Consider the following 12,746-nt stretch of genomic DNA (forward strand, 5'->3'; position numbering starts at 1 on the left):
CCCATCCTCACCTGTGTCTTTCCACAAACAACCTAATTTCCACCATTACCTGTCCCTCCTATCTCTTTAGCTATGACCTTTAAACTTTAATCTGTTCTGCTACCAATCTTGTTCGCACATTTAAATCACTGTTAGCAAAACCATTTAATCCCTCCAAATCCAAAGGTTTTAAACAATGTGTTGTAAAAATCATTCTTTTGGAGTTTGCCCATTGTCAAAATTACAAAACCAAAACATTTCGAAACCTGGATTCTCCTTCTGTTCACAGGTATAAAAGGGGAGAGAGGAGAGAGAATGTATGCTGGGCTGGCTGGTTGACCTAGGCCCGAAAATTAAAAAGGATATTGTCTCATTTTTGACTGTGACAATTTTCTTCAGATTTCATAATCGAGTTCCTCCATAAAATTAATATTAAGAAAAACATTCATCAGCTAGAAACAATGAGCTTCATCTGGAAACATACGAGACTATCTAATCACATCATGCATGCGTTCCAAGAAATATTGCATATTAACTGAGCAATGTCGCAATTGATCCAACTGTTTTACTGTGTGCAGGATGACATAAAATGAAGAAATAATATTTACCACGGATAAGGATAGGATGTTACTAACTACATGGCACAGTCAACTTCCATTACACAATCTCACAATCTCCAATCCAAAGCACACTTGGGACTGAGAGGGCTTTCTACTGGGTTGTAGCACTGCATAGTCTGGTAGAATGTGTTTAAGAAGACCATCATCAGAGAGGCAGCAAGGACCTCTAAAACACTGGTAAACGTCTACCAAACTACATGGCACTACAAACCAAGAGACAGCCATCTCATACTCACTGTTGTGAGAACCTGGGACTATTTAACAGGAATTTTGCGAAACAAAAGGGTAACGTTCCGATAATCATTCAAACAGGATGCTCTTTTTACACAGTACAAACTTGGGCCACAACTTACCTGGGTAGCCTTCTGTTGAGTCATAGTAGTCACCAGAGCCCTCATCATAGTCCTCGTAAGTGCCATACCTGACGATCAGAATAAGTAAAGCTCTTAAATGATTCATGATTCCTTACACGACAGATTTCACTTTCGATTACATATGAGATTTCCATGAACCATATAGGCAACTCGGTTTACGAACGAGTTCCGTTCCAACACCTTGTTCGTTATAAGTTTTTGTTCGTTATGTGTATCTTGCATTCCTTGGCTTTTACGATACGTATCGTATACGTTAGCAGCCATTTTAAAGCATTAAAACCATGTACGAAACATCGACTGGTCTATACCAGTGTTATTCAACTTTTTTTGTTCGCGTACCCCCAGATATAATTTCTCTGTAACTTTGTAACCCCAAAGTTGTTGGTGTATAATTCAAGTTATACATACATCTAAAATAAATTAAATAAATTACATTACTGATTATTCAGTGTTTATCAAAAAATAATATTATTTTTTTAAATTTCACGCACCCCCTAAGATGTTTTCGCGTACCCGCGGGGGTACGCGTATCCCAGGTTGAATACCACTGGTCAATACAATATGTATTATTATTATGTATGTATGCGTTATGCCAGAAAACATTCTATGCGGCGTGGCATGTAAACCAACGTTTTTCATTGGCTAGATTAGTTTTAATAACCAAGAACAGTTCAGTATAATTATCATATAATAATTGTTTGATAATTATTGTAATAAATACATTTTTTAAAATTTTATTTATGGCTGGTGGTTCGTCATGCTGACCACACGTCACCCTATGTCTGGTTGGATGATCGTTCACCTCTGCTTAGGCATGTGAACGTGAGGCTAGCAGCCAGCTAGTCGGCCTTGGCTCTCAGCGGGCTGTTACCCCACGGATTATTATTATTATTATTAATTATGTTACTATGCGTTTGGCATTTCGCTTTATAAGGAACCCTATCTATTGGCGACTTTAAAAAAAATTGAATGATTAGTGATGTTCGTTATAGCGAATGTTCGTAAACCGAGAGTTGCCTGTACTGCAAAACATGGATTTATAATTTCACGAAACTGTTAAAACTTGTAAAAAATGTTAGAGACCAAGCTCTTTCAGTGGCATGGACTTTAAGGCACATTTGAAATCAGAAAATACAAAAATGCCCCTATTAGCTTTGTCCAATCTGTCCGATTATTTACAATACAGCAGACACACCAGAATTGTTATAATTTGGGTACATTTCCTAACTTGTTCCCTTTACCACTGTGTCCAGATAAGCTCTGAGGTCCTCTGACCCTATCCCATGAAAGCCACAGGCTCTTTCCATGAAAGAAATGTGACCAGAACTTGGAAGCTGACAACTTATTTCCACGTACTGTTATCAGAACGTACTCACCTATACTTTCATTTTCCCATTAAACTTCGTATAAAGATGAACAGCTTTAACTTTTATAATTTCACCGAGTAATTACATCGGTCAAACATGTAAATGATTTGTTACAGAATGCATTTAGGTACATAGTGGTACTGGGAATTATTCTCGTTTTACAAATTCAAGAATGAGGTGCTCCTATCAAATGAGTGGGCACCATTAAAACTGGTTGACTTTAATACTGGTAGGCTGTAGAATTAGTGGTACTTCCCTCCTTGCCATTAATCTCTTAACGCAGGGTTAAAGATAACTCAAGCTTCAGTTTTAATTCTACTGGAACAATTCATGCACAATTTGAATTCAAGACCATGACGAAAAAGATACATACCCTGTGGCATTATAAGAGTCATAGGCCGAAGACTCATAGAAGCCACCGACATTGCCGCCCATGTCATCCTCGCAACCATAGGATTCTTCCATGGCGACTCTGGCCCTGTCCAGAATGCTCAGCACCTTTGTCTTTGTGGGTGTTGGTCTAGGCAGCAGGGCTTGTGGAGGGGGAAGGGGTTTCCTGACGCCAGCAGGGCCCCCTCTAGGGTGCAGAACACCTGCAGGTGGCGTAAGAAGACCCCTGCCTCCTCCACGGAGAGGAGGAATTCCACCCCGCAAGCCGCCTACTGCACCACGAATGGCGATGCCACCTCCTCCACGCCCCCGAAGGCCTCCGCGGACAGGTTTCCGGACGCCAGAAGGTGGAGTTCCATTGTTGGAGCCAGCTGCCCCAGGTTCTGTCACTGTCTGTATTAGCTCCATCTCACGCATCTGCTCTTGACGGATCTCGTCATTCGAATCAGGAATCAGGTACTTGCGTACTTCAGCAAGTGCATACGCAATTCTAGCATGTGCTTCTGCTGGTGGTGCAAATGCAGCTATTTCTACGTGTAAATCGTCACTTAGGTGAGCATATTTTGGATCCAGGGATGCACGAAGCTCTTCCTCCTGAAACAACCACAAAAAAGAATATTCCATAAACATACCAAGACAAACTGCATATAAGACAATTGCTGAAGACGAAGTAATACAAAATTAGCTTCAGAAGTCTATAAAATTATTACCAGAAGCTATATCATCATCATCACGGGTTCTACAGACCGCCCCAACCAGAAGCTATGTGCCCACTATATCTACAACAGCAATGAACATAGCAACAAGCTTATTTAATACGCACATTATTAACATGCTGATCACACAACCACTTTTAAAGATTTTAATTTACCTACTAGACTTCATTGTGCTATACGTAACCAAGAAGACAGCCACCTTCATACTCACCACTGTGAGAACCTCAAATTGTACTCAATTAATAGATTTAGATCAAACTGAGTACTAGAGATGTGTAATAAAATTGTTTACCAAATTTAATTCTTGGTCTAATGTAACAGCCCTTGAAGCTATATTTGTCCAAGTGACATACAAATTTATTTATGAACATTTTTGCAGTTATCTGAAGTTCAACAGAAGTATTTATATTCTCATGTAAAGTGGTCATTAAAATTGTCCGATGTAAACAAGCTTAATACTATCCTTCAACTTTACCTAGGTCTTCTACATGGCCTCTTCGCTTCAGGCTTCCCAATAAATATTTTGCACAAATTTATCATTTCCCACGTGCGTGCTACATGTCCCCACCCATCTCATACTCCTTGATGACATCACTATAATAATTTTTGGAGAAACGTACAAATTATAATATTTCTCAAACTTCAAATTTCTCCAGCCTTGTCACCCTATCCCTCTTAGATCCAAATGGTCTTGCACACCCATCCGCATAAACAACTAAAAACATAGTAAAAAGTTATGGTTTTTCATCTCCCGAGTCCTGTTAACGACGCCGCATCAACTCCATAATCACGCGAGGAACGTGAGGAAACAGCTCGAGGAGATGAAAAAAGTGATGTAACCAGCAACTACGACGGCACAAGTTCATACTGAAGCCAGGTTGTTGAGGCGATGTGGGAAGCTTGTCGACCTGCCCAAAAACTCCACTACTTGGAGCATCACAGTCTTCTTTTGGTAATGAAAAAGACCGTAAACATCCACCGTTTTCTGTTCACTACTTCGTCCGGAACACAATTAATTTTCTTATATAAATCAATCTGGCTACACCTATAGCAAATCCATTGCTCTCAGACAACTGTGTGTTCGGAGTATTCTCACGAAAATGTAATATAATTAAAATGACGGGGTCACAACTTTGTAACTTAAGCGTCCAAATTTCTAAAACAGAAACACCAAACCTACGCCCATGCTTAGCAGGTGTTCGGGACAGGTCAATACACAACCCGTCATATCGAGTGTACAATACCGTCTGGAGCAGACATCTATCACAGCCTGAACAGACCCAGTCTCCTGCTATGGAGTTAACCACACAAAGAAGGAACCACGTACAAATCTACAAAATATGAATAGAAAAGCTATTAAATACTTCGGCATTTATTATAAAAAACATCTTCTACGAAGCCCTCTCTGGAGTGTTCCGATAAGAACATGCCAGAACGGGCATTTACGAAACGAAATAGAAGTCAGGAGTATAATGTTCTACTTGCAGAAATTTAAGCTTCTTTCAGAGTTTGAAAGCCATTACCTCAAAGCTGTTTCATCAAAAGCACAGCACATAACACTTGACACGAACTTAAAATTAATCTTCAGACATTTAGACGGCGTGCACTTATTATTTGACTACGTTAAAAATTGCCATTTACGGCTTGTTGTACGAATACACATTACAAATTATTCCCACAAATTAGCTTATGCATAAATCTAATTTGGAAGTCAACAAATACCAGTACAACCTACAGCGCAAAACCTTGAGTTTACATTTGACAAATTTAAGAAAATCTGTAACCTTCGCGGGCGATCAGTAGTGTCATCATGGAATTGGTATCTAAACTCCTTGAAAAATATGCGACTTTTGTTCATGTCATTTTTAGGAGACGGAAAACAAATGATAGCCGCTAAATACTTTTATTTAGCTACCAGATAACATCGAACCATGACGATGGTGGCACAGAGGCACTAAAGCGTGTGATGCCAAGTCTATGTTCAGACAACTGAACACCTGACACTTCATAGCACTCGGTCGCTTCGAAAGCTTCAAAGTCGATATGGTCACATTCAACCTTCAGCACTGTTAATGGCAAGCTTACGAGTCCTTAATCAGGATCGAGGTCTTTGTACGGATCAGTCTGAATGAGGTGAGTGCGCATTTTGAAACCGTCAGCAGTACCAGGGCCTTGAAAGGACCTACTGTGCTTGAAATTCGCGAACCGGCAAATTGACACACTATCAGCATCTACCCGTGCAAAAAAACAAAACAAACAGACATGTCTGGTAGAAGTTTACCAAAATTTCAGAGGTGCACGCTGCCTCCATCATCAGGCCCCAAAAATTGAGGCAGCAAGTACCTCTGAAACGTCTGTACACTTCTCCCAGACTATACGGCACAATAACCAGGAGACAGCCCATCGCCATGCCTGCAGCAGTGAGAACCTAAAATCTCACGTCATTCACTACAAGTTGCTGGTCTTCATAACCACAAAGATTGTAAATTCTGCACAAAGAGGGATAAAGGATTACAGAAATCCAGAAATGGCGCTGGAGACGTAGAAGTGAAGTTGAAAACACTGTAAGTTATAGCTGAGAGTATATGATCACAGTATGTCACTGTAAGGCAAAGGCCCAACGTATATTCGACAGGGAAGGAAACGTGGGGTGAAATCTCAGCTTAAGTCGGGATTCCCTACTATAAGAAATGCACTGAAACCTTTAAGGAGGTAATGTAATCCATTCAACTACGTTCACTACGCAAATACGAAGAGCAGACAGGACAGATAAACATGTTCACAGGACATTCTCTTACTGCGTTTTGACATCAAGACCGAAATCGAAACAGCTTCAACAGCTTAATTAAAAATAAGTTACGGAGAAACCGCCTATGAACAGAGTTATGGGTTACTGTGGAAACTATACAATACGCAGAAGTCAAGTACTTAGGTGTCCAGGTGTTTTGGTACGAAAACGGGCAAAATCACTTGGCATGAGAGAAGTTTTGGCCACGCCATGCTGAAAACATCAGTTCAAGTCGTGCAGTCGAGACCACGGTGCAAGTTACACGACAATTCTATCGTGTTTCAAGATCTCGTTTTATTGACTAGTGCTTCACTTTTTGAGGTCAAATTCGTTATGAATCACCACCATTTTCACATAATTGTGATGTCACTCGCATGCAAAGTTGTTTGCTCATGAAGATTTCTGTCATCTGGGTTGTTGCGCTGTGTAGTCTGGTCGATGTTAACCAACGTTTCAGAGGTCATACTGCCTCCGTCATCAGGGCGATTCATCTACCAGACTACACAGCGCTACAACCCAGAAGACAGAAATCTTCATACTCACCGCTGTGAAAACCTCAAGTCTTACATTGTTTTCTCATATCTATAAACGCAAGGAAGAATTTCATCTAAAATTCTAGCGAGGAAAGCAATTTCTGATTTTGAATGATTTCCACGGAATTTTAAATACGAAACTCCAATTAAATTTTAATGACAAAAGAAGTGGTGTTATGTTTTAAGTTATTAATGAAATAGCTGAAGTAAAACATTTATACTTCTAAACCACTTCAGACATTCATGGGTACATTAAACCCTAAAATTTCCGCTTTATTTCAGACAATACTCTATAAACCGAAATACGCATTACAATTCAATAAGGCAGGTATTTTGTCTTGCGATTTTAAATAATGAGCCTTCTTTTCATGTCACGAATCTGCGTGTATATACATCGTATTACGCTTGAGAGTACCTTAAATATATTTCGTTATGTAGTTCTTTTGAAGCAATGCGACGTGTTTATAAAACATGCTGTTGTGCCCTAGAAATAACAATGGTGATGGCGGGGCATTCAGGCTGATACAGCACCCACAACTTCGCTGAGATACGAAATGCGGATAAAACAAACAATTACTTGAAAACATCAATAGCTCATGTCGAGACTGCAGCTCGATATCGACTTCATATTTATGGGCATCATCCATTTGAATTTCACTGCAACACAGCACGATACGTTATTCAACGACGCTGTTTCAACTGGCGTTACACAGCGCCGAATTAAATGGAGTACAGAAATTCTAGAAGATGAAAAAAAAATCTACGCTGACATCGCCGAGTAATTCACTTCAAGCATCAATAACATTTGCGCTGAGTGCAAGAGTTACAATTAAAAATCATTTCCCACAGCTCTGAAAGAGAAGCAGACAACCATGTCTCCTGCATACAAAATCCTATGGGAACAACTTGGTCACATAATTTCCATCAAATTCGTCCCATTTCACAGAGCCTACAAAAAACTATAAATTTAAAATTATATTAACCAATGATGCGTGCATGATACCCACTAGAAAAAATTTAGAGCATCTGTCAGATGTTAGACATAACTTCGCCCTGATGATAGAGGCAGCAAGGACGTCTGAAAAATCAGCAAACTTCTACCAGCCATCATCGGACTCACCGCCGTGAAAACCTCAAATCGTACATAACGTCAGTGTCACGCCATCACCATGCATGAAACTTTTAACATACTCTAACGTTTCTGAAAACAATGAAGCTGCCACCTTAAAGCTGAAATATCTGCGGGACAGGTTTATTTAATGCTGCGACGACTGGGTGAGACTGCGTCTCTATGGAGTTGCGGCAGCTACCGTCACATTGTCCATACATAATACATGAGTGAATACAGTGCAGTGGTAGAGTTACGGCGACAGGAGAAAACCGACGGACTCGGAGAAAAACCTGTTTCAGTGCCACTTCGCCCTGGGCACAAACTCCGTCCTTCGCGGTGAGAAGCCGGAGACCAACCGCGGGTGATATGGAAGGGTTAGGAGGCCTTTGTAAAAAGATATGGACATGTTAGTTGGGTAGCGAGATAAATGACGTCAATGGGCGGACAAAGACGCGAGGGTGACAACCACGTGGTTCAGGAAGGGGCAATAAATGGTTAGGTGTCACGTGGTTAAGAGAAAAGCTTTTAGAGACCATGCGGTTAGGAACCTAAGTGATGAAAAATGTTTGCGCAACCACGTGGTAAAGTACACAAAACAGACCACATCTAGGTCCATAAACTTCGCGCGGCTGCCATGTTATTTTATATCGTGCGAACGGCGACGGCCATGACAAAAGTTGCACATTATTACACCTAACGGAACACGAACTTCAAGGTCATAGTTTATAAATAACACTCCTGTCCATCTCTCCTCACTCTGATAGTCGCATACTCGACACACTCTCTCACAACCAAACACTCTTACCGATTAGTGTTACTTGACAAAGTTACTGCTGCGAGTCACACAACATAAAGAAGAATGTTTTCATGGATAATCCGAAGTTGTTGGCCTAATGTACGAGGTGCGATCGGAAAGTTTCAAGACTGTGTCAATAGAGGGCGAACCGGATGTAGTACGAGCTTCTGCCGCTACATTCATAGTGAATCAGTGTGCCAGCCGGCATCATCGAATTAGTATTTGTTTCTTAGTTACGGGCGTTTTGGTAGTGCATTACACCGACCCTCCTGCGATTTCGGAATGGCGGATTTTCATGAACAAATCAAATTTTGCCAAAGACTCGCCAAAACGGCTACGGAAACCTATGAAATGCTAAAGCAAGCATTTGGGGAGTCCGCAATGGGTCGTGCACAAACTTTTGTGTGGCATTCACGTTTTAAAAATGGCCGAACCTCTGTCGATGATGACGAGCGTTCTGGACGACCATCTTCGAGCACAACGCCCGAAAATGTTACGAAGATTCGGCAGGCCATTCACGAAGATCGACGTCGTACCATCAACGACTTGTGCGACATTGTTGGGATAGGCTATGGGACCTGTCAGCTGATTCTAAAGGAAGAACTCCACATGCGACGCATCATGACAACGCGCCAGCGCACACCGCCCTCAAAGTTCGGCAGTTTTTGGCCTCAAACACCATGGCCGTCATCCCGCACCCTCCTTATTCGCCGGATTTAGCTCCGTGTGACTTCTTCCTCTTCCCAAAGATGAAAATTCAGCTAAAGGGAAGGAGATTTGAGACGATAGAAGAGATTCAGGCAGAATCGCAGATGGTGCTTGACAGGCTGACAAAGAAAGATTTCCAGGGATGCTTCCAGGCTTGGCAGCGGCGCTGGGATCGTTGTGTTCACTCCCAGGGGAACTACTTCGAGGGTAATGGATGAATTTAATACCTGAGATAAGTGTACGGGTTTTTATAGGCGCAGTCTTGAAACTTTCCGTTCGCACCTCGTATATGCATCCACCCCAAGTTGTAAACACTTAACATCATTTACGCAATAAATACTTTCCAATACGACGCTCCAAATAATTATCGCTGCAAACAAATAATGATATAATTAATATTTAGTAGAATTTGAGGTGTTCACGGCGGTGAGTCTGAAGATGGCTATCTTCTGGGTTCTTGCGGCGTGTAGTCAGCTCCATCATCAGGGCGATGATGGAGGCAGCAAGGATTTCTGAAACGCCGGTAAACTTCTACAAGACTGCACGGCGCAATAACCCAGAAGATAGCAATCTTCAGACTTACCGCTGTGCAAACATCAAATCCTACATCTTCTAATTGATATTTCATTTATGATTTGAGACTTTCGGGGCGAGTACAATCAATAAAATGTTCTCGGGCAATCAGCCGCGTTAACTGGTTACCGTAGTAAACCGATGTTTCGGGAACCAACTCTGTCCCCATCATCAGGGTTCGCCAGGCGACTTCCAAGGATCCAGTCACATCAGAACCCTGATGATGGGAACAGAGTTGGTTCCCGAAACGTTGGTTTACTACGGTAACCAGTTAACGCGGCTGATTGCCCGAGAACATTTTATTGATATTTCATTCTTTGAAAAAGCAAGAACACGTATGAAATGAAACCTGATGAGGGAGAAGGTTACGAAGCAGTAACAAACAGTACTTCACTTTACACGTATTTGTTTAGATCGCCTCTCATCTTGGGGAGAACGGCGGAGAATTTAACGCGCCCACACGTCTTCCTGCCAGCACCGAGAAATTCCAAGCAACGTGTAGTCATTTTTTGGCACTTTGCAGTTTGTGCAGTTTCATGTGCCCATTCGGGCATAAATATGTCAAAATACCACGCCACAAAAGCCGTAACGAGACATAAATTAATTACACTAATAAAATATAATCCATTAAAGACAAGGAAGTCTAGACTTCAGCTACATAAGCTCCCTAGAACGTAGCCAAGGTTATTAAAATTAGATTTACAGTACGTTCCAGTGAGACGCCAGCGCCCTTTTGACCAAGACAGGACTATCTGAATATCTAACAACCTTATAATTAATCGAGGGAGTGAGGAACTTCTATGATGTCCTTGCCCCACTAATTACAGGAGCTTTTTCTGCACTGTGAAGACAAAGCTCATACAGATAACAGCCTATTTTGAAGTCAGCGCTCACCTCAAAGACAACACACCTGGTATTAAATGGCCATCCTATGAGCTTTTGCGCCGTGTAGTCTGGCAAGATTTCACAAATGTTTCAGAGGGCGATCGGCCTGATGATGGAGGCGGTAAGCACCTCCAAAAAGTCGGCAAACTTCTACCAGGCTACACGGCGCAAAAACCCAGAAGACAGCCATCTTCATATTAACTGCGATGAGAACCTGAAATCTCACCTAGAAAAACTCCTGCCTGCTGATCTCGACATGCTAGCCGTCGTTCAGTTAGTCAAGAAGTTCACCACCTCTTAAAACACTCGAAGGTTAATTAATTTCTTCAGTAGAGCCCACAATCCGAGTCAGATAAATCCAATCAACATCAAACCCTATTTCCTAAGAATATATACTTAACATTGTCCTTTTCAGATTTAATCCGTTTTAATATTATCCTTCCACTTAACCTCAGGGCTCCAAGTGATCTTCCTTAAAATTTCTGAACAACATTTTGAATGTACCCTAACAATATTTTGTATTATCAATTGCGAAGCTTGGAACTTTGTCCGTCTACCGTTAGCTCTCTTCGGTCAAACACTCTCCTCGGAACCCGGGACACAGTGGCCCTCAATCTGTTCGATTGGTTTGGCTATCGCGGCTGGAGTTCAATGTATAACTTTTGCTCTCAGAGATTAAACGCGTCGAATGCAAACTGCAATGTGAGCCGAAATATTGGACAGCTCTCAACATTTGGAGTGGCTTATTCATGAAAACCAATGTTATACGACCCCAATGTATGCTTCACCTTTAATGTGGGAGACTAAGTTTAATACACACACTAAACAAGAGGTAGGTTACATTTCAAACTTTTCTTTTCTAGAGAGGATACTGGAAGAGTGAAATTCTGAATTGAATGGTAGGGAGCATTTGTGTAATTTAATCTGCTCTTAATTCCCACATGTTTATAATTCATATTTGTTTCAGTAGTTCCCAAATGTTTAAAGAAAGCTACAGTTTCGAAATGTTTACTAACAATGTCTGAATTATTAATTACTCGTAGTTCTCCATTAAACAATAATCTTGCCTGTTGTTTTGTATGGGTGCAAGACATGGTCTCTCACTCAGACGGAGGAACACAGATTGCAGGTGTTTGAGAATAGGGTGTTGAGGAGGATATTTGGGCCCAAGAGGGAAGACGATGGGGCGTGGAGAAAACTGCATAATGATGAGCTTAAAAATCTGTACTCCTCCCCCAATATTGTCAGGGTGATTAAATCAAGAAGAGTGAGATGGGCTGGGCATGTAGCGCGCATGGATGGGCCAAGAGGTGTGCACCGGGTACTAGTTGGGAAACCTGAAGGGAAGAGATCGCTGGGGAGACCTAGACGTAGATGGGAGGATAATCTGAGGCGGGATCTATGGGAGATAGGAGTTGAAGGAGACTGGATTTTGTTGGCCCAGGACAGGGTCCGGCGGAGGGCTTTGGTTAATTCGGTGATGAACCTTCGGGTTCGGTAAGCCATCTAGTTAGTTAGTTAGTTAGTTAGTTCTCCATTATTGTGAAGACCATGATATTTATCAGCGAGGAAGTGTAGACCTGTCATAAAAAAGAACGTCTTCATACAGAGATACAGCTGGAAGGCGAAAGAATACTTCTGAATAACACTTCTACTGAAATGTGTCAAGGTACGTCTAATGATTGTTTGCTTCTGCAAATAACGAAAAGTGTGAGCAACCAACTACAGGAATTTTAAACTAACCGGTCGATCGTGGTCTTCTGAGCCGATGTAGGTTGTTAACAACGTTTCGGAGGAAAGTATCGCCTCAATCTTCAGACTACATGCCGGTATACAACCCCGAGGAAAGTTGGTAACGAACCAGAACGGCACATGGCGTCATAACCAGATAAGCATGATCAACATC

The 12,746-nt window shown here is 41.5% G+C and overlaps 1 protein-coding gene across 1 annotated transcript in view; it reads right to left on the bottom strand.

Annotated features, from left to right (window-relative positions):
- Nucleotides 1–12,746, bottom strand: part of LOC110838913 (KH domain-containing, RNA-binding, signal transduction-associated protein 2) — a 150,443-nt gene that overhangs the window by 13,684 nt on the left and 124,013 nt on the right. Inside the window, exons 4-5 of the mRNA XM_022082577.2 lie at nucleotides 2,714–3,324; nucleotides 953–1,020 (exon numbers count right to left, since the gene is read on the bottom strand). Coding sequence (XP_021938269.1) covers nucleotides 953–1,020; nucleotides 2,714–3,324 — 679 coding nt within the window. The remainder of the gene's footprint in view (nucleotides 1–952; nucleotides 1,021–2,713; nucleotides 3,325–12,746) is intronic.

This window comes from Zootermopsis nevadensis, unplaced genomic scaffold (assembly GCF_977971745.1).
Source record: "Zootermopsis nevadensis isolate Lab colony 2312 unplaced genomic scaffold, Znev_1.0 Znev_ptg000006l, whole genome shotgun sequence".
NCBI classification, from domain to species: domain Eukaryota; kingdom Metazoa; phylum Arthropoda; class Insecta; order Blattodea; family Termopsidae; genus Zootermopsis; species Zootermopsis nevadensis.